At 38.6% G+C, this 21972-nt stretch overlaps 1 protein-coding gene across 1 annotated transcript in view; it reads left to right on the top strand.

Annotated features, from left to right (window-relative positions):
* The window catches only part of LOC150079135 (T-cell activation inhibitor, mitochondrial-like), a 200974-nt gene that overhangs the window by 119054 nt on the left and 59948 nt on the right, over nt 1–21972 (top strand). Inside the window, exon 6 of the mRNA XM_090383819.1 lies at nt 3477–3568. Coding sequence (XP_090239945.1) covers nt 3477–3568 — 92 coding nt within the window. The remainder of the gene's footprint in view (nt 1–3476; nt 3569–21972) is intronic.

Below are 21972 nucleotides of genomic sequence, written 5' to 3' on the forward strand. Positions count from 1 at the left end.
ACACACACACACACACACACACACACACACACATACGAATATACCTTGTCACTGGGTTGTTTGGGTCTTTACAATGCCTATCTGCCTGCCGATGAGATTCCAACAAGTATTGAAACCTGGGTAATGGCAAACACTTTAAATAAAATGCAATATACTTCTCCATTGGACCAGTGCTTTTTATTTAGATAAGTGCAATACCAAAGAAACTTGTGATGATGCTTATAGAGGCTATGCCCAAAATGTACAGCGACTTGTTATTTGATAATTGATGTCCCAAAATGTAATGCAATACATATGTTAACTAACTTGTTATTATTGTATTATATAAAATAATAGCCACATAAAAAAAAAAAAAAACATATAGACACCAAAAATTCAACAGTATCTGAAATATATATGGTGGTGTGTTCAGCATTCTTGTTGCTATGGAAAGGTGGCAATTCTGATACGGTCAAAAATAAAAATTTTATTATTTCTTTCTTCTTTCTAGCATCAGCATTCACCTGTAGAATAGGTTTCATTTTGTCAAATGCTGAGATATGCATAGCTGTACTATAGAAACTGTGTAAAATCCAAAATTCTCTAAAATTGCACATTTTATAAAAAAAGTTAAGAAATTTACAGAAATATTAAGAAAATAATCTTTCACTCATCAAAAATTGTTTTTAAGAATCCATTCAAAAAGAGTAACATTTCTCTCTATTAGTGCGCTGTCATTTAATTAGTAAACTTCTTAACAGAGTTGCAATCTTTATATTTTACACAAATGGCAACTTACTAATGCTCAGAAAAAATTGGATGCAGCCAAATGTTTTGTTACCATATTTGTTACCATGACTAGCCGCACAGTTAACCAGCTGCATGACAAGTTACAATGGCAGCAAAAACGAAACTTAGCAGTCTTTGTTATTACATGTGAGAAATTGATTGAATTTCTCTACGGTATTTTATTAAAATCAAAATATCATATATATTGTTAAAGATTGCCTATACCTCAAAATTAAATCTTAAGGCCATGGTTAGTTATTTTTTTTATCCTTCAGTGTGAAAGTATTGTTATCTCCTCCCACCCCCAAGCACATATGTTGATATTTTGATACTGTACTAGATATGCATTTAAAATGAACATTATATTACATGACATCATTTGTTGTGACTTTTATTGTCATTTGCTACAAATGTAAAAAAAAAACAAAAAAAAAAAACACTGTTATTTACATTTACAACCACTCGCACAACTTTTGTTTTTATAAATGTTAATAAGTTCAGTTGTTCATACTTTTCCAAAACTGCTCAGCCACTAAATCTCTTAAATCTGGAAAATTTTAAAAATATCTTTGTTACGGTAGAAATGCATTTATTTAGCTTGGATGAGAGAAACAGATGTAAAATCTTATTTTACAAATTTTGCTAACATAGTAATTTTTCATCTTTAAAGTGCAGGCTGTTCTTAAAAGTGTTGAACCCATACTATTGCATATATCTCATGGTTATACTTGCAGGAACAACATATAGTTTGGTTTACTTGTTGACGAGTTGTATAAGGTCACAGTGCATTATAAGAGATGGTGGAAGTGTCCACCATCCTGTGCTAAACATGCTCTAACTTGGCAATACATTTTTGGTGATCTGGAAAATCACATCCAGAGGAATTGCAGCAATTAACAGGTGTAGGTTACATAGCCAATCTCACAAAACTTTGTTAAATTCTCAGTATGAACTTGTTATGTATTGAAATATTGTCCATATTCCTGTCTGACTTCTGGAAGGAAATAGATATTGCTTCACAATGAAGTACCTCTATTGTAGGATTAACACCATAGCTCACTAAAGTTAGTCAATGGCTTTTCTGTTCAAGTGATTTTGCATGCTCAAAAGGTGCATTGCCATCTGTTATTAAGTTAAGTGATGTGATCACCATTGGATGTCTTACAAACAATCAAGTTAATGGCTGACTAATGTTCACAGGAGCCCCATCCTGCATCAAAACAGTTATTTTCAAACATCCATGCTCTTTCTCTTGAAGAGCAGGAGTCACATTTTGGCAGAGAAGAATGAGCAGTAATTTGTAGTTGCCATGGTCTCTCTCTCTGTGCCATGAGCTTGAATCTCCTCGTAAAATGGTCCAGTTATGAAATTTACTGCAAATCCACACCAAAACAGTAATGAATACAATGGGGAGATGCTTCCATTAACAACACCTGGAAGTGATTGTCCCCATACCTGACAGTTAAATAGAAATGAGCTTCATTGGTCTATGAGATGTTCCCCATCTACATATATTGACCTCCACCCATACCAAAAACAATAGAGCAAAGTCATTAAGTTGATTTAGATCAGTTCATGTTAGCTGTTGTGTCACTTGTATGGGTACCAGTGAATGATGAATTGATTAACTTTAAAGTATAGGCTGTACTTTAAAGATGGTTGATCATGGAATGTTCAGCTGTTACTATAATGTTCAACATTCATCCATTAGTTACATTATTGTTGTCACAATAATGTAACTAATGGATGAATGTTGATTTTATGCTGCATCAGTAGCCACATCAACAGTGATCTCTCCAACAATAGTTGCTTTGACTGGTGAACATCCTCTGCCATAAGCTATAGATTTCACCCGTTTCTTTGAAATTTTTCATAATTTTGTGCAGCCCATTTTGGGAAAGTTGTCCTCTTCTTAATCATTTTAAATGCTGACTTTAACACATTCACTACTTCTTGCTTGCAATGCGGCTTCGGATTTTAATCCACTTAGAGGGTAAACCACCCTACCTTTAGAGCTTTTTCTTCGAATTTGACAGAAGAAAAAAACCAGATATCTTTTTCAAGTAGTCTTCACCAGGGGATGGTTAATTCATTCATAGTGAGAAGAAAATCCAAAAATGTTCCTGCCCTTTCAAATTCAGATTGACTCAATCCCAGGTTGAAACTGTCATGGGAAAAGGCAGCAGCAAAAGTGTTGTGTGGTTATGGAGTTGTCATTGTTCCGGTCAATCAAGTTTGCCAGCAAAACACAAATCTTCTTTTATAATATCATTTTGAGATTCATTGACTGCATTTGTCATTCCTGTTTTAAAATTCTCTCAGAAATATCAGAATGCAAATCTAACCTCATGTTGTGATTGAGGGGTTAGATTTGCATTCTGGTCACACAGCTCAAATTTCTCACTTGTGGAAGTTGTTGGAACTAATTTTTATACTTTTCCATTTTGAGTAGTGTCCATTTCAAATCTACCATTAACAGTTTCCCGTCTAGAGGTGGTTTAACATGCACTTTAATTATAGGAACCCTATATGTTGTTTGTGCAAGTATAACTGTATTGACAGCTAGAAATATGTTCAATTTTAATGGTTCAGCAACTTTAAAAATGGCCTGTATATAGTATTACCATGCATATTTTACCCAGCTTATACCATTTTTAGTTTTTTATTGGGGGGAAAATAATATATGAAATTGCATTTTCTTATTATAGGACGTACAGTTGTATTTGGACAACAGACAGGAGTTAGTCTTGATGGGCATGTAATCTTGAGTAGTGAAGATGTAAGACATAACTGGTTAGATGTAAGCATTCATTTGTTTATTGTTGTTGTTGTTGTAGAAAGATTATTTTTATTTATTTATTTTTTGTATTCACTTTAACACATTCACTGCTTCCTTAATGCAAATATGCGGCTTTGGATTTTAATCCATTTGGGGAGAAACACCCTACTTTCTGAACTTTTTCTTTCAATTTGACAGAAGAAAAACTGGATATTTTCGTCACGCCAACTTTCATCGGAAGCTGATTAATTCAGCTTCTGGTGAATTAATAATTATAGTGAGAAGAAAGTCCAAAAATGTTTCTGCCCTTTCCTCTCTAGATTGACTCAATACTGTGGTTTTCATTCCCAGGTTGAAACCATCTTCGGAAAAGTCACAGCAAAAATGTTAAACTGTAAAGGTTTATCCTGTATCTTTTAAGGTCACAAAAGGTGATATTGTTGCACATTTTGATATTAATGATTTTAAGAGCAGAAGATATGAGAACTGACTTAAAAAGTACAGGGCAGTGTTCAGAAAAAAGTTGACAGGATTAAACTTGAAAGAGGCTGCAGATTATGAGAAGACCTTGAATAAGAATGTAAAACAAACCTATAAAATAATTTTTTGCTTTTGTTAACATTAGAAGGAATGGAATGAATCATGTTGACCCACTATATATGAGTAATTTAAGTATTGATAATTTTCAGGGTTCTGATAAACTGAATGAATATTTCATTGACATTCACCTAAAATCTTAGTGAAAAAATTTTAGGGATGCGAATTCTAGAAGTACACTAAGGTATAATTAGGAGCTAAATGATTTTCTGATAACTGAAAGTGGAAGAGATTGTTGGAGCTAAAAGTAAATAAGGCTTATAGGATCTAGTTAATTATATTAAATGAAGCAAATAATAATCATGAGAGCATCCTCAAATTCGAGGTAGGTTCCTGGAGATGAGTTGTGTAAATGTCTCACCAATTCACAAAGGGTGTAGTGATTAATTACAGTCCTGTTAGCTTCTGTGAGAAGAAAAATAATTTAGTCATTGGTTGAAGTAGTAGTGCAGGACCATCTCAACAGGAATGCAGTTATATGGCAGCCACAGCATGGATTTGTTAAGGAATGATCTTGTCTGACCCATCTGATTGGATATTATGATGCAGTAAAAAAGATACTAGATGAAAAAAATAATTTTATTATACTCCTAGCATTGGTGTACATGCAATTATACATACACCTATTCTTACTCTTAGTTACCCTAACACAACCCATGTATTTACTTGTTCCATGATGACTCCCATAGCCCTTGAAATCCCCAGTACCTCGCTTTGCTGGCTGTTGCTCGTTACAATAGAAGCAGTGCAAGAATTGCGTTTGTCTCTGCTTGTGGCTACTATTAATCTTTTAGTCTGTGAATATCCCCAAGCTAGCAGTTTTCCAACCCACCTAACACCGCCTCGATAGCATCAGCAAATATTCTTGCACCCTTTCTATTTAAGTGTATCCCTTTCCTGTTAACAAGCACAGACCACGCTGAGAAAAATTCTACCCCATGAACCTTGCACAGTCTCTTCAGGGCCGAATTTATTGACAAGGTTCTCATCATATATTCCCTCCTATCATGTCTGGGCAGAATTGCAGACACTTCCAAATTTAACTTTAACTTGCAACTTTTTTTCAACATTGACCTGTACTTGTTAAGTATGTCTGCAGATCTCCAACATGTACAACAATATCACCCTTTCTGCCCTGAAAAGATGATATATGCTCTACGTCATCAACTTTTTACCCTGGCAGACATACCCTGGTCCTATGCCACCTATCCTTTTTGCACAATATATTTCCTGTCTCCCTGACAATAGAGTCACTGACAATATCTAGCTCCTGTGGGACTAGTGCATTCTGACCTGAAGGTTGCCACTGTGTTGCCTGATGATCAAGTGCAAGCTTCAGCATTGATATGGGGCAGCTGAGAGCTTGATAGGTCCCCCAATTTAAGTCCTCTGAGGGCATCCCCCCTTCCTTCAAGTTCTCATAAAGGCCCATAACAACACTGAGTTGGCACCTAACTTCTTCACACTGATTGCATCGAGCAGACGCAAAGAGATCCCTTTGACAACATCTTGTCCCATCCCAGAAAGTCTACAAATATTTCACAAGTTGCATATTTCTTTAGGCTGTGATGGGTTGGAGAATTGACCCCTTCGGTTCTCCCCCGAGTCACATCACTCCCGCTACTTTGTGCCGGTTGCTTTGCTACTCTACTCTGGGGCATGATTTCCATTTAAATATGATTTAATTAATTAACACTGAAAATGAATAAGGTTAATAAATTTAATTGATTAATTTACTATACTATACTATACTATACTATACTATACTATACTTGACTCTACAATACTATACTGAGCTAATGCAGTAATACATATTCTGCTAATATAGTTTTACGTTATACCTTAGTTACAAATTCAAGATATATATTATGCTATACCGCAACGATCACAATGCTAAATTAGTTATATACTTAGCTAAATACAAAAGATATATACCCAAAAAGTGATAAAAACTTTCAAAATGCTTATTTATTACAATTAAAACTATTCTTCTACACTACTGATTACACTACAATATTACAATACGCCAAAACACCAATGCGATAGTGGTATGAGTGGCAAGTTGTAACTTACAAAGTTACTAGCTAAATTAAAAAAAAAAAAAAGTTGAGTTGGTATACCAACTCAAATTCCATACTGTTCTCAAATTCTGCAATGACAAAAATTTACTAACCAAGGCTATTATCCATTCTTTTGGACAATGCCTGGACATCCTACAAATCTGGGTGAAGTCAGAATGCCTCTTAAAGTTAATGTTTTCTACATGCCCCCAATACAACATCAGTTTTGCAACCCATGGGCCAGGGAGTAATAGCCACCTTTAAACCTATGACAAACATTTATAGAAATGGTGAAAGCTTTGGACATGTCCAACATTATCATCAGAGAATATTGGCAGTTGTTTGATGTCTTAAAGGGCATCAATCACATTAACACAGCCTGGCAAGAAGTAACTGTCAACTGTCTAAATGGAGTGTGGTGTAAACTTCTCCCAGATCTCATGCATGACTTCAGAGGATTCGAGCCACAATAGAATGTTGTAGAAGACATCAGCAGGCTGGCACAAGAGGCAGGGTTAGAAGTTACAGTTGAAGATTAACTGAGCTCTAGAAAAGTTATGCAGAGAGTCTTTCAAATGAAGACCTTGAAGTTGAGAATTTAGCTGCAGAACTTAGCCAAGAGGAAGAGAAAGAAGACTCTCCTCTAAAAATTACGAAAACCAGTGATCTACAACAGATCCTTGCAAGTGTAGAGTCCCTCACTAATGAACTCTGTGACATTGATCATGACTGGGAGAGGAGTGCCACAGTTAAAAGGGGTGTCATTAACCCTGAGCCCTTATTTTGAAATTCTTAAAGAAAGAAGGAAGAAATCCAGGCAATCAGCGCTTGATCCTTTCTTCAAAAAAAGGCAATCTTCACAACCAGGGCCGTCAACAGAACATCAACCAGGATCGTCAGCAGAACATCATCACCCAGGGCCTTCAAAAGCCAACTAAAACTTTGGCATTATTTCACCAAAATGTTTTATGTATGTATTAATTTATTTTTTATTTACTATTATATTTATGTAGGTTAAAAATAAAACATGTTTTTAATTAAAAAAGTTTATTTCTTTGCTTTAAATATACTGGTATTGAAAAGGGTAGGTAAAATGTTTAGTGCCCGGAACCTACCCTTGTGATTTCCCATTGACTCTATGATATAAAGGGTTCCATTTGCACCTGTCCGGGAACCTAACCCCCAGCATAAATCGAGGGCTGTCTGTGTATATATATATATATATATATATATATATATACAGGGTGTCTCAAAAATATTGATACAAACGTTTAGGGGAGGTAGGTAACATCTAAAGAAATGTGAATCGCTTAGGAACCCATAACCGGAAACGTCACCGTAAGGCGGTAGACAGCACTGTTCATCAGTTTGCGAGAGAGAAAATTTCAATGTTTTGTTCACGGATGAAGCTTATTTCACTCGGGAAGGCTTATTCAATCAGCACAATGCTCATGTGTGGGCTCACGACAACCCACACGGTGTGTGCCCCCATGCGGCACAACATCGCTTCCAATAAATGTGTGGGCAGGTATGGTCTGTGACTGCTTAGTCGGCCCATCCTGCATGAATTCCGCTAAATATCGGATCTTTCTTGAACAAGTTCTACCAGGGTTACTTGACAATGTTCCAGCAAATGTGAGATGCAACATTTGGTTTCAACATGATGGGGCGCCTGCCCATTATGGAAGGTGTGTTCGTGATCATTTGAACAGGCATTTTGGGCGTCGATGGATTGACAGTGGTGAACCCATTGCCTGGCTCCCACACTCACCCGATTTATCGAGCCTTGATTTATTTCTGTGGGGGGTCCTCAAATTATCGTGTATGAGTTGCCTGTGGAGACGGAAATGGATCTCGTGGCGAGACTCGTCTGTGCTGCTGCTGTCAAAGGAACTCCAGGTGTGTTCGACCGTGTCTGCCAATCCATGCTGCGTCAGTGTCACGCATGCATTGCGTCTAATGGTGGAATCTTCGAGTATCTGTTGTAACATCATGAAATGCATCCATCTCGTACTCCATTGTTAATGTTATGTCAAATAAATGTTTGCCACTAATTACTGTCTTGTGTCATTTCTGCTTCTTTTTTTTTTTTTTTTTTTAGGAGCATTAGCAACTAAGGCCATATTGCTCCAGGGATATGCGTTGGTCATTCCCTGACCTTTCTGCATCCTCCGTATTTGGTGGTCACGGGCTCGAACCCCAGTCTAATCAAGAAGCATGTGCTACGCACTGCTGCTCCTGCCCATCTGACTACGGAGGCGCCTCTGCTACTACTTTCCCGTGACGTTTCCGGTTATGGGTTCCTATGCGATTCACATTCCTTTAGATGTGAATCGCACCTACCTCCCCTAAACGTTTGTACCAATATTTTCGAGACACCCTGTATAATTATACATATATTTGAATAATTTTTGAAATAGTTGGAAACTGAATCTTTCATAATAAAAATAAAATAAAAAGGCAAAGCAAACATCAGAGGCAGCAAAAAGCATATTCCTCTACATGATGCTTGAAATATAACAATAAAAATAAATTAGAATAAGAATTTAAAAAAAAATAAATAAAAATAATGCCAGCAGCATAGCAAGACAAGTGCGAAAATAGTCAAAATTAAACATAATGACCAAACCAACAGTGAGGGAAGAGAGGCGTAACAAGAGTAAAAATATTGCAGCAGAAACTAAGATGATTTAGAACGTCTTAATGATAATAAAATAATAATCCATTAAATTTCGAATGTTAATTAAATAGGAATTTAACAGCATCCCCTCTGACGAGCACCAGGTCCAAATTTATGTGAAATATCACCAACAGAGATGTAAACCACTACAATAAAATAAAACAAAAATAAACCAAAAATAGACTGACCATTACACCCATCTCAACAGCGGACCACAAGGCCAATAATGGTCAGGGAATCGCTGCATTTCGATTGCTAGACAAATCGCCGCAAAGGCGAGTCGATCAAAAGATCAGTCTGCCACCTGATCCCCAGATCGAACCACCAATGCAGAGGACTTGAATAGCGGTGGTCCTGATGCAGCAAAAATTAAAAATAGAACAGATACGAGAACTCCAATGCAAAACCACACCACTGACAAAAAGTAATCTTAACCAGATTATCATCATCATCATCATCCATTTTCAATCCACTGCTGGATGAAGGCCTCTCCAGCAACTTTCCAGTTCCTTCTGTTTTGAGCACTGGCCATCCATTTACTACCCAAAAACTCATGAATTTCATCTATCCATCTCCGCCTTTGTCTTCCAGGTTTTCTTCTAGCTCCTCTTGGGTACCATTCTGTTATTTTCTTAGTCCATCTGTCATCATGTCTTCGAGCTATGTGTTCTGCCCAAGACCATTTTAGTTCTTTAGTTTTGATAAGAATGTCCTTTACTTGAGTTTGCTGCCTAATCCATGTGTTTCTCTTCTTATCTAACAGTCTGATTCCCAATATAATTCGTTCCATTCTTCGCTGTGTAGTTCTCAGTTTCTCTTCCATTCTTTTGGTGAGTGCCCAAGTTTCACTTCCATAAGTCATGGTGGGGAGTATACATTGGTTCATTATTTTACGTTTCAGACAAACTGGGACATTGCTCTTCAGTATGTGACTATATTTCCTGAATGCTATCCATCCAAAATTTATTCTTCTCTTGACTTCCAGCCATGTATCATTATTACAGCTAATAACTTGTCCCAGATAAGTATATGACTCCACCTTTTCAATTACTGCTCCTTCAATCATTATTTTCCTTTCTGTGGCATACTTGTTCATCATTACTTTTGTTTTAGCCATATTCATCTTTAGTCCAAAATCCTTACTAACTGTGCATAACTGATTAAGATTTTCCTCTAATTCTTTGGAATTAGAGGAAAAGTCTAAGTCTTGACACCCATGGTGATGACTTTTGAATTCCAAAATGTTGTTTTTAAAATCTTTATGGACCAGAAACCCAACTCCACCTTCACTCCTTTCACTCTTTCCATTGGTGTACAGCAGATTTCCACTTGATAAACTTATAAGTGATTCATTTCTTCTTCTTGTTTTAGCCAAACCGATGATATTCCAATTCACATTTTCTAATTCCTTTTCCAGCTCTAATATCCTGTCTTCACCGATGAGTGATCTTACGTTATAACAGGCCAAGTTCAGTTTCCGATTATACAAATGAATAATTAACTATAGATGGCAGCACAGGCGCAGCGTTAGCAAATCCACCGACTACTGTCATGTGATATAATTATACATATATTTGAATAACATTTGAAATAGTTGGAAACTGAATCTTTCATAATAAAAATAAAATAAAAAGGTAAGCTATTCCCTGACCATTATTGGCCTTGTGGTCCTCTGTTGAGATCGGATGTAATGGTCAGTCTATTTTTGGTTTTTTTTTTTGTTTTATTTTATTGCAGTGGTTTACATCTCTGTTGGTGATATTTCACATAAATTTGGACCTGGTGCCGGTCAGAGGGAGCGCCATGAAATTTCTATTTAATTGGCATTCGAAATTTAATGGATTATTATTATTATTATTTATTTATTGTTTATTTATTTCCCTCCCTGTTGGTTTGATCGTTATGTTTAATTTTGACTATTTTCCCTCTTGTCTTGCCATGCTGCTGGCATTATTTTTTTTTTGTTTATTTATTTTTTAATTCTTATTCTAATTTATTTTTATTGTTATATATAATAATTACGAATAATAAAATTAAAATTTAGTAGAGAAATAGGATATGAATTTGAATAGCGATAATATGAATTATGGATCAGGGACACTGCAAGAGCAAAGGTACCCTACAACCATAATGTATATATAAAATTATATTATTTTTTATGTGTAGAATGCAGTAGGCATACATCTATTATTTAACCAATGCTAATAAAGAAAATACGGTGTACCCTGAGAGCGATATATGTTGAATAAAGGGGGAAGAGAGGAAAATAAAAGAGTAACGTTATAAACAAGAAGAAACAAAGTGTGAATTTTGAAAAAAACGAAATGCAAATTTTGAAAAGAACGACCAAGGTAGAAATAGCATTGCAGTATCTTTCATAATTTATGTGTCTTCTTCAGAGGTCATCCACCCAAATTATGAAAAAGAACAGCAATACTCTTACTTCTGTTTCTGACATGTTCTGTATGTCAAAAAACACGTGTAAGTAGCCACGTGGTAGAAATTAAAAATAAATTTTGAAAAAATAAAATATAAGTAAAGCAAAACTATTATGTGCCACTAAAGTATAACATACAGAACATGGATGACCTTACAGAAGTAAGTAGCCCGCCAAAAAAGCGAAGACAAAGGAAGGTAGTGTCTGAATGACAAGAACTTGTCAACGCCAGAGCTTGCACTTGGTCATCAGGCAACACAGAAGCAGCCCCCTAGGCAGAATGCGCTGGTCCCACAGGAACTAGTAGTCGTTGGTGACTCTATTGTCAGGGAAACGGGGAACGTACTTTGTAAAAAGGATAGGTGGAATAGGACCAGGGTATGTCTGCCAGGGGCAAAGGTTGATGACGTTGTAGAGCGGATATCATCTTTTAAGGGCACAAAAGGTGATATAGTTGTACACGTTGGCACTAATGATATTAAGAGTAGGAGACCGGCGGAATTACTTAGCAAGTACAGGTCACTGTTGAAAAAAAGCCGTGAATTAGGGTTGAACTTGAAAGTGTCTGCAATTCTGCCCAGACACGATAGGAGGGAGTATATGATGAGAGCCTTGTCGATCAATTCGGCCCTGGAGGGATTGTGCAAGGCTCAAGGGGTAGAATTTTTTTCAGCCTGGACTGTACTTGTTAACAGGAGAGATTGCTTCTACAGGGATGGGATACACTTAAATAGAAAGGGTGCAAGAATTTTGCTGATGCTGTCGAGGCAGTGTTAGGTGGGTCGGAAAACTGCTAGTTGGGGGGGATACAAGGACTAATAGATTAACAGTAGCCAGTGGCAGAGGTGGAAGTGATTCTTGCACTGCTTCTATTGAAATGAGCAGAAGTCTGAAAAACAAGATGCAGGATATTTCAGAGACTGCTGGTAGTCATTGCGGTACAAGTAAACACATGGGTTGTGTTAGGGTAGCTAAGAATAGAAACAGGTGCATGTATACCTGCGTGTACACCAATGCTAGGAGTTTGGTAAATAAATTTGATGAATTTGAGGTATTGCTCAAAACATCAAAGGCAGATATTGTTGGGATATCAGAGACGTGGTGTCACACAGATATAAGTAATGCGGAACTGGAATTTGGGGAATACAATGTGTATAGAAAGGATAGACAGGACAGGAGGGGAGGAGGGGTTATGCTATTAATTAAGAAACACATAAAGTCCAAGGAAGTGAAGCCAGTCGACATCGATGGACAGGGCAGTGTCGAGTCAGTTTGGTGTGACATAAGCATAGGGAAATCAAAATTGAGAGTAGGAGTGTGCTATAGGCCTAATGACTCTGATGAGTATAATAAGATATTGTACAGGGAAATAGAGTGGGCCAGTAAATCAGAGAGTCTTATAATGGGGGACTTTAATTTCCCAGATATTGACTGGAATTTGTGGGTTGGTCACTCGCACGGCTTTTGTGGATTTATTGGATGATTGTTTTCTACATCAGCATGTTCGTGAGGCAACAAGAGGGAGCAATACTCTTGATCTGATTATCAGTAGTGATTCTTCATGCATTAAGAACCTGCAGATAAATGAACCACTAGGTGGCAGTGATCACAGTGTGTTGAAGTGGGATTTACTCAAGGAGGTAACTACCATCAGGGGTAAAGGGAAGGGTTTTTGTTTTCGTAAAGGCGACTATGATGGTCTGAGACAGTATTTAAATTCTATACAGTGGGACCAACTGATGATGTTACCAACAGCAAACTCAAAATGGGAAGCATTCAAGGAACTAATCTTGGAGGCTACCAGGCTTTACATACCAACTAAGAAATATTGTTCAAGGTTTAGGCCTAAATGGTTGTCAGATGAACTAATGAGACATGTGGCAGAGAAGAAAAATGCATGGGATACATACAAATTAATGGGTGACATGGAAGCCTATGATAGATATAAGTTGGTCTGTAACCAAGTCACAAAGGAGATTAGGCAGGCAAAGGCAGACTATGAAAAATCCTTGGCAAAGGATGCAAAGAAAAACAGAAAAGAGTTCTTTACATACTTGAACTCGAAAAGGAAAGGGATGAATCAGATTGGTCCACTGGATATTGATGGTTCAACAGTTGAGGATCCTGCTCAGGTGGCTAACAATCTAAACGAGTATTTTGCATCTACATTCACGCATGAGGAGTTATTCAGGAAGGAGAATGATGTAGGTAAAGTAAACATTGGCAGTGAGCTGGATGATTTTGTAATAACTGAGAGGAAAGTGGAGGAGAGATTGTTGAGGATAAACATAAAAAAGGCACCTGGGGTGGATGGGATCTATCCAGTTATATTAAAGGAGGCAGCAAAGGAAGTATGCAAACCCCTAGCCATAATTATGAGAGCTTCTTTGGACTCAGGGGAGGTACCCATAGACTGGAGATGTGCAAATGTAACCCCAATTCACAAAGGAGGATCAAAGGCTGACACAAGTAATTATAGACCTGTTAGTTTAACTTCTGTTCCAGGTAAATTAATGGAGGCACTGGTTAAAGAAGCACTGCAGGATCATCTAGACAAGAATTCAGTTATAGCTTAGACGCAGCATGGTTTTGTTAAGGGCAGGTCTTGCCTGACCAATTTGATTGGATACTATGATGTAGTCACAAAAGAACTGGATGCAGGGAATAACTTTGATATTATATATTTGGATCTTAGAAAGGCTTTTGATACTGTTGCACATGGAACACTGCTGCACAAATTGGAGCAGTGTGGCATTGGAGGCAAATTGCTGCTATGGATAAGGGGATGGTTGAGTGGCAGAAGACAGAGAGTGGTAATCAATGGACACTGCTCAACGTGGACTAATGTTATTAGTGGAGTTCCTCAAGGTTCAGTGTTGGGTCCGTTGTTGTTTTCGGTGTTTATGAATGATATTGATGATGGGATATCAAGTTTAATGTCCAAGTTTGCAGATGATACAAAGGTTGGCAGGGTCATTAAGGACAATACTGACGCTATGCTTCTGCAACAGGATCTGGAAAGGTTGAACAGATGGGCTGAGAGGTGGCAAATGAGGTTTAACATCGACAAATGTAAAGTGCTGCATATGGGAAACAGTAACCCCAGAGCAACGTATCAACTCTGCGGTACTACACTGACAGTGGTGGAGAATGAAAAGGACCTGGGGGTAATTGTGCAGGCAGATATGAAGTTCTCTGAGCAGTGCAGACAAGCTGCAAGAGTAGCTCATGGTGTCTTGTCAATGATATACAGGAATTTTTCTAGCAGGGATAAGGAGGTGATTATTCCCTTGTATAAGGCAATGGTAAGGCCACATCTTGAGTACTGTATACAGGTCTGGAGGCCTCATTTCAAGAAGGATGTAGAGCTGCTGGAACGGGTACAGAGAAGGGCAACAAGATTAGTAAATGGAACAAAGGGTTGCTCTTACGAAGAAAGGCTTAAGTTTTGCAAATTACAGAGTTTGGAGACTAGGCACCGGCGAGGTGATCTGATAGAGGTGTATAAGGCTTTGAATGGTTTGAGCATGCTCAATGCCAATGGGATTCTTCATCTTTCTCAGAATAATCACCTCAGAGGGCATAAATTCAAATTGAGGAAGGACGGATGTCGGATAGATGTGCGGAAATTTGCCTTTGGCCAGCGGGTGGTTGGTTGGTGGAACCGACTTCCATCACTTGTTGTTGAAGTTGATAGCCTAAACAAATTTAAAGCTCAACTGGACAGGTATTTCGAACGAACGGAGGGGTGAAATGGGAGTGGGTTTTTTTTTTGGCTGATGCTGAATAAGCTTGCTTTCTTGCATCATATGCCTCTGCTAATGCTAATGCTAATGCTAACTTACCGCTACTGGACGGGTTGACAGAAAAAGACAGAGCCGGAGGCTAACCCGTGTATATATGTGTAGAAACGCTAGCGGCGCCTAGCGTTAGACGAATTTTGGTGTCTGTATATTATCTAATTTACGTATGCGGTGGAGCTACGCTAGGTTAAAGTTAAGTACATGATGCTCAAACACCCGGGATAGCAAAGAAATATAATAGCTTACAAAGTAGCAGTAGAAGGCAGCTAAACTTTAAGACGAAAAAATATAGATTGGGTATAGTAAGAAAAATAGTACTCTGATTATTGCGGTCGGTAAACTAATGGCTCACAGAGCATAAAAAGTAGAAATTAGTAAAGCAAAAAGATGATGAAATTAGGGATATGTAGTTGGGCTAGGGTAGTTCGGGGTTGCAAACCCGTTCCTATAGTTAGGACCCTGAACGAATGTCCGAGAGTTCGTGCATCATGTGCTTAAGTCAGTTGTGTTAAAAGTGTAACATGTATATTATAATTAACAATTAAATAAATAAATAAATAAATCAAGATAAGTTTAAAATTAATTACAAGGTAAATACACTATGTCAGGCCAATCGGTGGGTACAAGTTTTCCAGACCGTAAGACACAAAGAGGCCTAGTGTATTGTATTTACACTATATACAAACTCGATGCATATGGGAATAATTATAAGTTATGAACTAATAATGCTGTTTATATTGATATCTATTAAGTTCTTGTGCCTTAATATGTTAAGGGCTTTATTGATATGATGACGCAGGTATGTAATAGGAAAAAAATTTTTGGTCAGTTTACTGTATAATATTCTGATGTTATCAATAACTGTTGTTTTGTCGCTGCATATTCTGATGCACTGTGCTATTCTGATGCACTGTGCTAATATAACATTAGCATGTACCTGTTTGGAAATATTGGAATTCCATTGTGTAAAGTTTACTATGCTAAAGTTGAATGCTTCACGTTTGTTGTACAAATTGATGGAGGCTATACCATTTTTTAAATTAATATCTAAATCCAAAAAATGGGCTGCTGTATCCGAATTGTTAGTTCTTTCTAGTACAAGTTCGTTAGGGTATAGATGTCCATAATCCTGGATGAAATTCGGGCAGTTAATTACCATGAGGTCATCTATATATCTGAATAGTAATAGGTCCTGTCGAAATGAGGTTTCTGACCAGTATAGGTATAGGTTGGCTATTATGTACGAGGCTGGGCTGCCCATAGGTGTTCCATTGGTTTGTTGATATACTGTATTACCATCATATATGAAGTTATTGGAAATACATAAGTTCAGTATGTTGTTCCAGTAATAGGTGTTGCAGGAAATAAAATCCTTATGTTTATCATAGATATCTTTGAGTACCAATTTGAGATTGGTTTGATTGATACTGGTAAATAGGCTATGGAAATCAAAGGTTTGAATATTATTGACTGTATTACTTTGCAAAAATTTTAATACGGGCTGGTTGTTGCCTATGATTTTGCTGTTATTTATGTTATGCATCAGTGGTTGCAGTAGTTGTTCAAGTGTTTTTCCCGATTTGTGTACATAACTATTTTTGCATGAGGTTATGAATCTGAAGCCTATTGGTTTTTTATGAAATTTAGGGATGAAGTAGATGTAAGGTAAGTTGTAATTGCTTAAGTTGAGCTTTAGTTTTTTGTTGAAGGCCATTAGTTTTTTTGTAATGATATTACATGTACTGCAAATCGGTTTGTAGGTATTGCTTGAGTCAAGTTGATTAGTTAAAGTATATGTATAAAAATATTTGCAAATGAATGCAAAATTATTGGCTGCTTTATCTACCGGTGTAATTACGAAGTCTTTGTGTATATCTAGCAGTTTTTGTTTTAATTTAGTCAAGTTGTAATATGTGCCCTGATAATATACATTTGAACTGTGTAATGCATAATGGTCTCCTACTCTTAATATCATTAGTGCCAACGTGTACAACTATATCACCTTTTGTGCCCCTAAAAGATGATATCTGCTCTACAACGTCATCAACCTTTGCCCCTGGCAGACATACCCTGGTCCTGTTCCATCTATCCTTTTTACACAATATATTCCCCGTCTCCCTGACAATAGAGTCACCAACAATAACTAGTTTCTTTGGGACCAGCGCATTCTGCCTTGGAGATTGCCGCTGTGTTGCCTGATGCCCAGGAGTGAGCTCTGGCATTGAATTGGGCAGCTGAGAGCTTGACGGGCCCCTCATATTAATTTCTTTGAGGGCATCTACCCTACACCTCAAGCTCTCATAGACTCCCAGTAGAACGCTGAGTTGATGCCTAATTTCTAGGCGCCTCCGTAGCCAGGTGGGCAGGAGCAGCAGTGCGTAGCACACGCTTCTTGATTAGACCGGGGTTCGAGCCCGTGACCACCAAATACGGAGGATGCGGAAAGATCAGGGAATGACCACCGCATATCCTCGGAGCAATATGGCCTTAGTTGCTAATGCTCCTAAAAAACAAATAACAACAACCTAATTTCTAGACACACTCTGCACCTGACACACACACAAAGACATCCTCCTTGGCTAGATCATGTTCTGTTTCAGAGAGTTCGGCAACCATTTCACAAGTTGCACATTTTTTTAGGCTGTGATGTGTTGGAGAATTGCACCCCCCTCAGTTCTCCTCAGAGTCACAGCGCTCCTGCCACTTTGTGCCCGTTGCTTTGCTGCTCTAGTCTGAGGTATGATATTTTAAATTAATAAGATCAATAAATTTAATTAATTAATTGCCAATAGGCGGCCTCCTTAGCTGAGTGGTCAGGAGCGAGAGTGCATTAGCACATGCTCTCTGAGTAGACCGGGGTTCAAGCCCCTGACAGCTGAATATGGTCGATCTGCCAACCTGCACTGGACCAGCGTGGCAGATTATGGTCTATTTCCCTCAGCATAAATTGTTGAGGAGGCTTCCATTCTGCAGTGGGTTGATAATGGCTGCACTTTAACTTTTTTACTACGCAATATAATTATACGTTAGAGCTGCCTAGTTACCACAATTAAAAATTTGACTTTCCTACAATCCATACAAAAACAGTGGCTGCAAGATTCTAACGAAATAACGGTTTGACGTATATTAAGCAGTAATCTACAAAAACTCTTTATCTAAATTAAAAATAACCAGCGTAACAATAACTATAAGACTACGTTTAAAGTACAATATAAAATAACAATTAGGTAAATAAAAAGGCAACCACTTATCACTTTTTCGGAGCCCGTAATTCACAGCTGTAATTTTTAAAGAGAGTCAGTGCCCTCAAACTAGAGGTACAAGACTACACCCAATTTTGGAGTCTGTAGCTTTAAAACATGACAAACGCTGGCAGCAATCCCATAAGTGCGCTGCACACCAAAAGCAATCACCTGATCTGGCCTAGTGAATGACTGAACACTCTCGTGCTCATGTACACACTCTTCCAGTCATCTGAGCAAGCAGAGCCTATTTAGTTTGTTAATTCCATTCCTAATTTATTTTATGTTTGCATTTCTGTATGTATGCACCTTTTGGATTGCTGAGGAAGGGGTGTGTTACCCCGAAAACTACTTGTCGTATTAAAACTTATTAAATTTATTTTAGTTACTGCTTCCACTGGCTCTGCTGTATTCTCTTCTTCTAAACTTCCATCTGTGGTAGTGGAGGTCAAAAACGTAAATAAGTTAAAAGGCAGAACTAGACAAGCATTTGGAGTGAATGGATGGGTGAAATGGGAGAGTTTTTTTTTTTTTTTTGGCTGATGCTATATAAGCTTGCATCATATGCCTTATGCTAATGGTGACCCAAGCACTGAAAACATCTTGTTACAATGGTAATGTGTCGATGATGGTGTGAGCTCCAGCCTAAGAAAATTCTATTGGGTGAAGCAACACATTTATAAATGCATGTCGACTGGCTTCACTTCCTTGGATTTTATGTGTTTTTTAACTAATAGCATAACCCCTCCTCCCTTCCTATCCTGTCTATCCTTTCTGTAGACATTGTACTCCCCAAATTCCAGTTCTGCATTCCTTATATCTGTGTGACACCACGTCTCTGAAATCCCCACAATATCTGCCTTTGATGTTTTGAGCAATACCTCAAATTCATCAAATTTATTTACTAAACTCCTAGCATTGGTGTACACGCAAGTATACATGCACCTGTTCTTTTTCTTAGCTACCCTAACACAACCCATGTGTTTACTTGTACCCCAATGATTCCCAGCAGTCTGAAATATCCTGCATCTTATTTTCCAGGAACCAGAAGAAGAAGAAGAAGAAGAACATACCACCGCCGAACCAGAGGAGGAAGAGCAAGAAGAAATACAACCCACAGCAGCTGAAGAGGAAACAGACGAGGTCATGATATCCAGAATAGAGGACGAGTGGAAGAAGGCTCTAACAGAATTCGAAGGAATGGATCCCACAAAGACTCACGTGATACCGAAGCAGAGGCCGAATAGAACCTTGTGGAGAGAGACAGACCACCCGAATCGGCACATAATACTGCATTACCTCAACAGCAATCGTGCAACACTGGAGGCCATCCACACAGCCATGTATTGTGCTGCGGTAGCAGCCACGAGGATTAATGGAAGAGAAGCAAGAGACCAGCAGCAGAAGAACCGAAAACAGAAGGAACCACCAGCTTGAGAAAGAAGACTTTAACAGAAGATAGAAGAATTAAGAGTCAAGATAGGCCAATTGACGCAATAGGAGTAAGGAATTAATTGGAAAAGTGAAGAACATCCTCAAGAGAGAGACAGTGTCCACAGCAAACATGAGACAAAGAATCAGAGAATAGGAGAGTATTTAGACACATTGAAGCAGAACCTCCTTGCACTCAGCAAGAGACTACGCCAATACAAAGAGAGCTCCTAGAGGAAAATAAACATCCGAATCTTCGATGAGAACCAAAGAGGCTTCTACAGGAATCTTGGAGAAGACGGGAAAGAAGGGAATGGACCACCCGAGAAGAAGACGACTGAGGAGTTCTGGGGAAACATGGAGCAGGGAAATAAGACCTCCACATCAATACCGGTACAAGAAGCTCACTTGCACACACAAAAGCACCTGGCAGAGTAGTTCACCTGAATGATAAGGCACCCAGAGACAATCTCGAAGTTTCTCACTCAAGGAATCACATATCTGAAGCCTAAAGACGAAGATACAAGAAACCCAGCGAAATATAGGCCAATCACCTGCCTCCCAAAAATGTACAAGATCCTGACCAGCTGCATAACCGGGAAGATATCAGACCACTTGTAGAGCCAGAACATAATGGCCGAACAGCAGAAAGGATGCAAGTGGCTGAGCAAAGGATGCAAGGAGCAATTAACCATAGATACCACGGTTATGGAGCAAGCCTACAAGAAGCACCGCAACATGTACACAGCTTACATTGATTACCACAAGGTCTTCGACTCCGTGCCTCATAGTTGGCTAATAGAGGCGCTGAACATCTACAAAGTCAATCCAATAGTGATAAACTTCCTAGGAGAAATGATCGTGAAATGGAGTACCATCATTAAGGTTGAAAACATCACGACCAGGCCAATCCCCATCAGGAGAGGAATCTTTCAGGGAGATGCCCTGGGCCCATTGTGGTTCTGTCTAGCACTTAACCCGCTATCTACCATGCTCGACAGTAGCAAGCACAGATATAATATCAAAGAAGGAAGGAAGAACCTGTACCCCCTCACCCACCTGATGTACATGGATGACATCAAGCTCTATGTGGTAACTGAGAAGCACCTTCAGCAACTACTTCAGATCACCGAAGAATTCAGCAATGATATTAGGATGGAATTTGGTCTGGACAAATGCAAGACCCTCCGATTGAGTCAGGGAAAATTAGTCAACTGAAACTACCAGCTGCAGAGTGGTAAAGAGATCAAAGCCATGGCAGAGGGAGAGGCCTACAAATACTTGGGGATGATGCAGGCTCAGCGGTTACAGCACAAGAAAATTAAGGCCTGCTTCACCGAAAAATGCCATCAGAGACTCAGAAGCCTGTTGAAAGAAAAGCTGAACAGAGAGAACACAGTAAAGCCATAAACACCTATGCAGTCCCAGTGCTAACATACTCCTTCGGGGTCATAGATTGGACTAACACCGAGCTGGAGGATATCATGAGAAAGACCAGGACAATGATGACCAAGAGCTGCCAACGCTACCCGAAATCTGCTGTGGAGAGACTGATAATTGCCTGGGAAGAAGGAGGAAGGGGCCTGATAGACCTCATTGAGCAACAGAAGACAGCGATAGTTAACCTGAAGGATTATTTCCAGGAACACAGCAGCACTCCACCAGGCCATAAGGAAGATAGACAAGTGGTATACCCCACTCAACCTAAGTGAGGAGTCCCCCAACCAGGAGGTACAAACGAAGTTAGAAAGATGGGCAGAGAAGACACTACAATGATCTCCATCAAGTTCATAGATAAAACTGCTTCCAATGCATGGCTCACGAGTGGTCACGATACTTTTCCCTGAGACTGAAGGATTCGTGCTCACCATCCAAGACCAGGTAATCAACAGCAGGAACTATAGAAAATACATAGCCAAGGAACCCGGAGTGTCCGATGACACATGTCGACGATCCAACACATCACTGTAGGATGCAAGGTGATCACCCAGACTAAGTACACTCATAGACATGATCAGGTAGCCAGGATAATATATCAGAATCTAGCAATGGAATACCAGTTGGTCGAAGAAAGTGTACTGTACTACAAATATGAACCCCAGATAGTACTAGAGACCCCAACCCACAAGCTGTACTGGGATTGCGCCATAATAATGGATAGGACAATCCCACACA

This window comes from Mastigoproctus giganteus, chromosome 10, assembly GCF_048544385.1.
Source record: "Mastigoproctus giganteus isolate SK-2022 chromosome 10, ASM4854438v1, whole genome shotgun sequence".
Taxonomy (NCBI): domain Eukaryota; kingdom Metazoa; phylum Arthropoda; class Arachnida; order Uropygi; family Thelyphonidae; genus Mastigoproctus; species Mastigoproctus giganteus.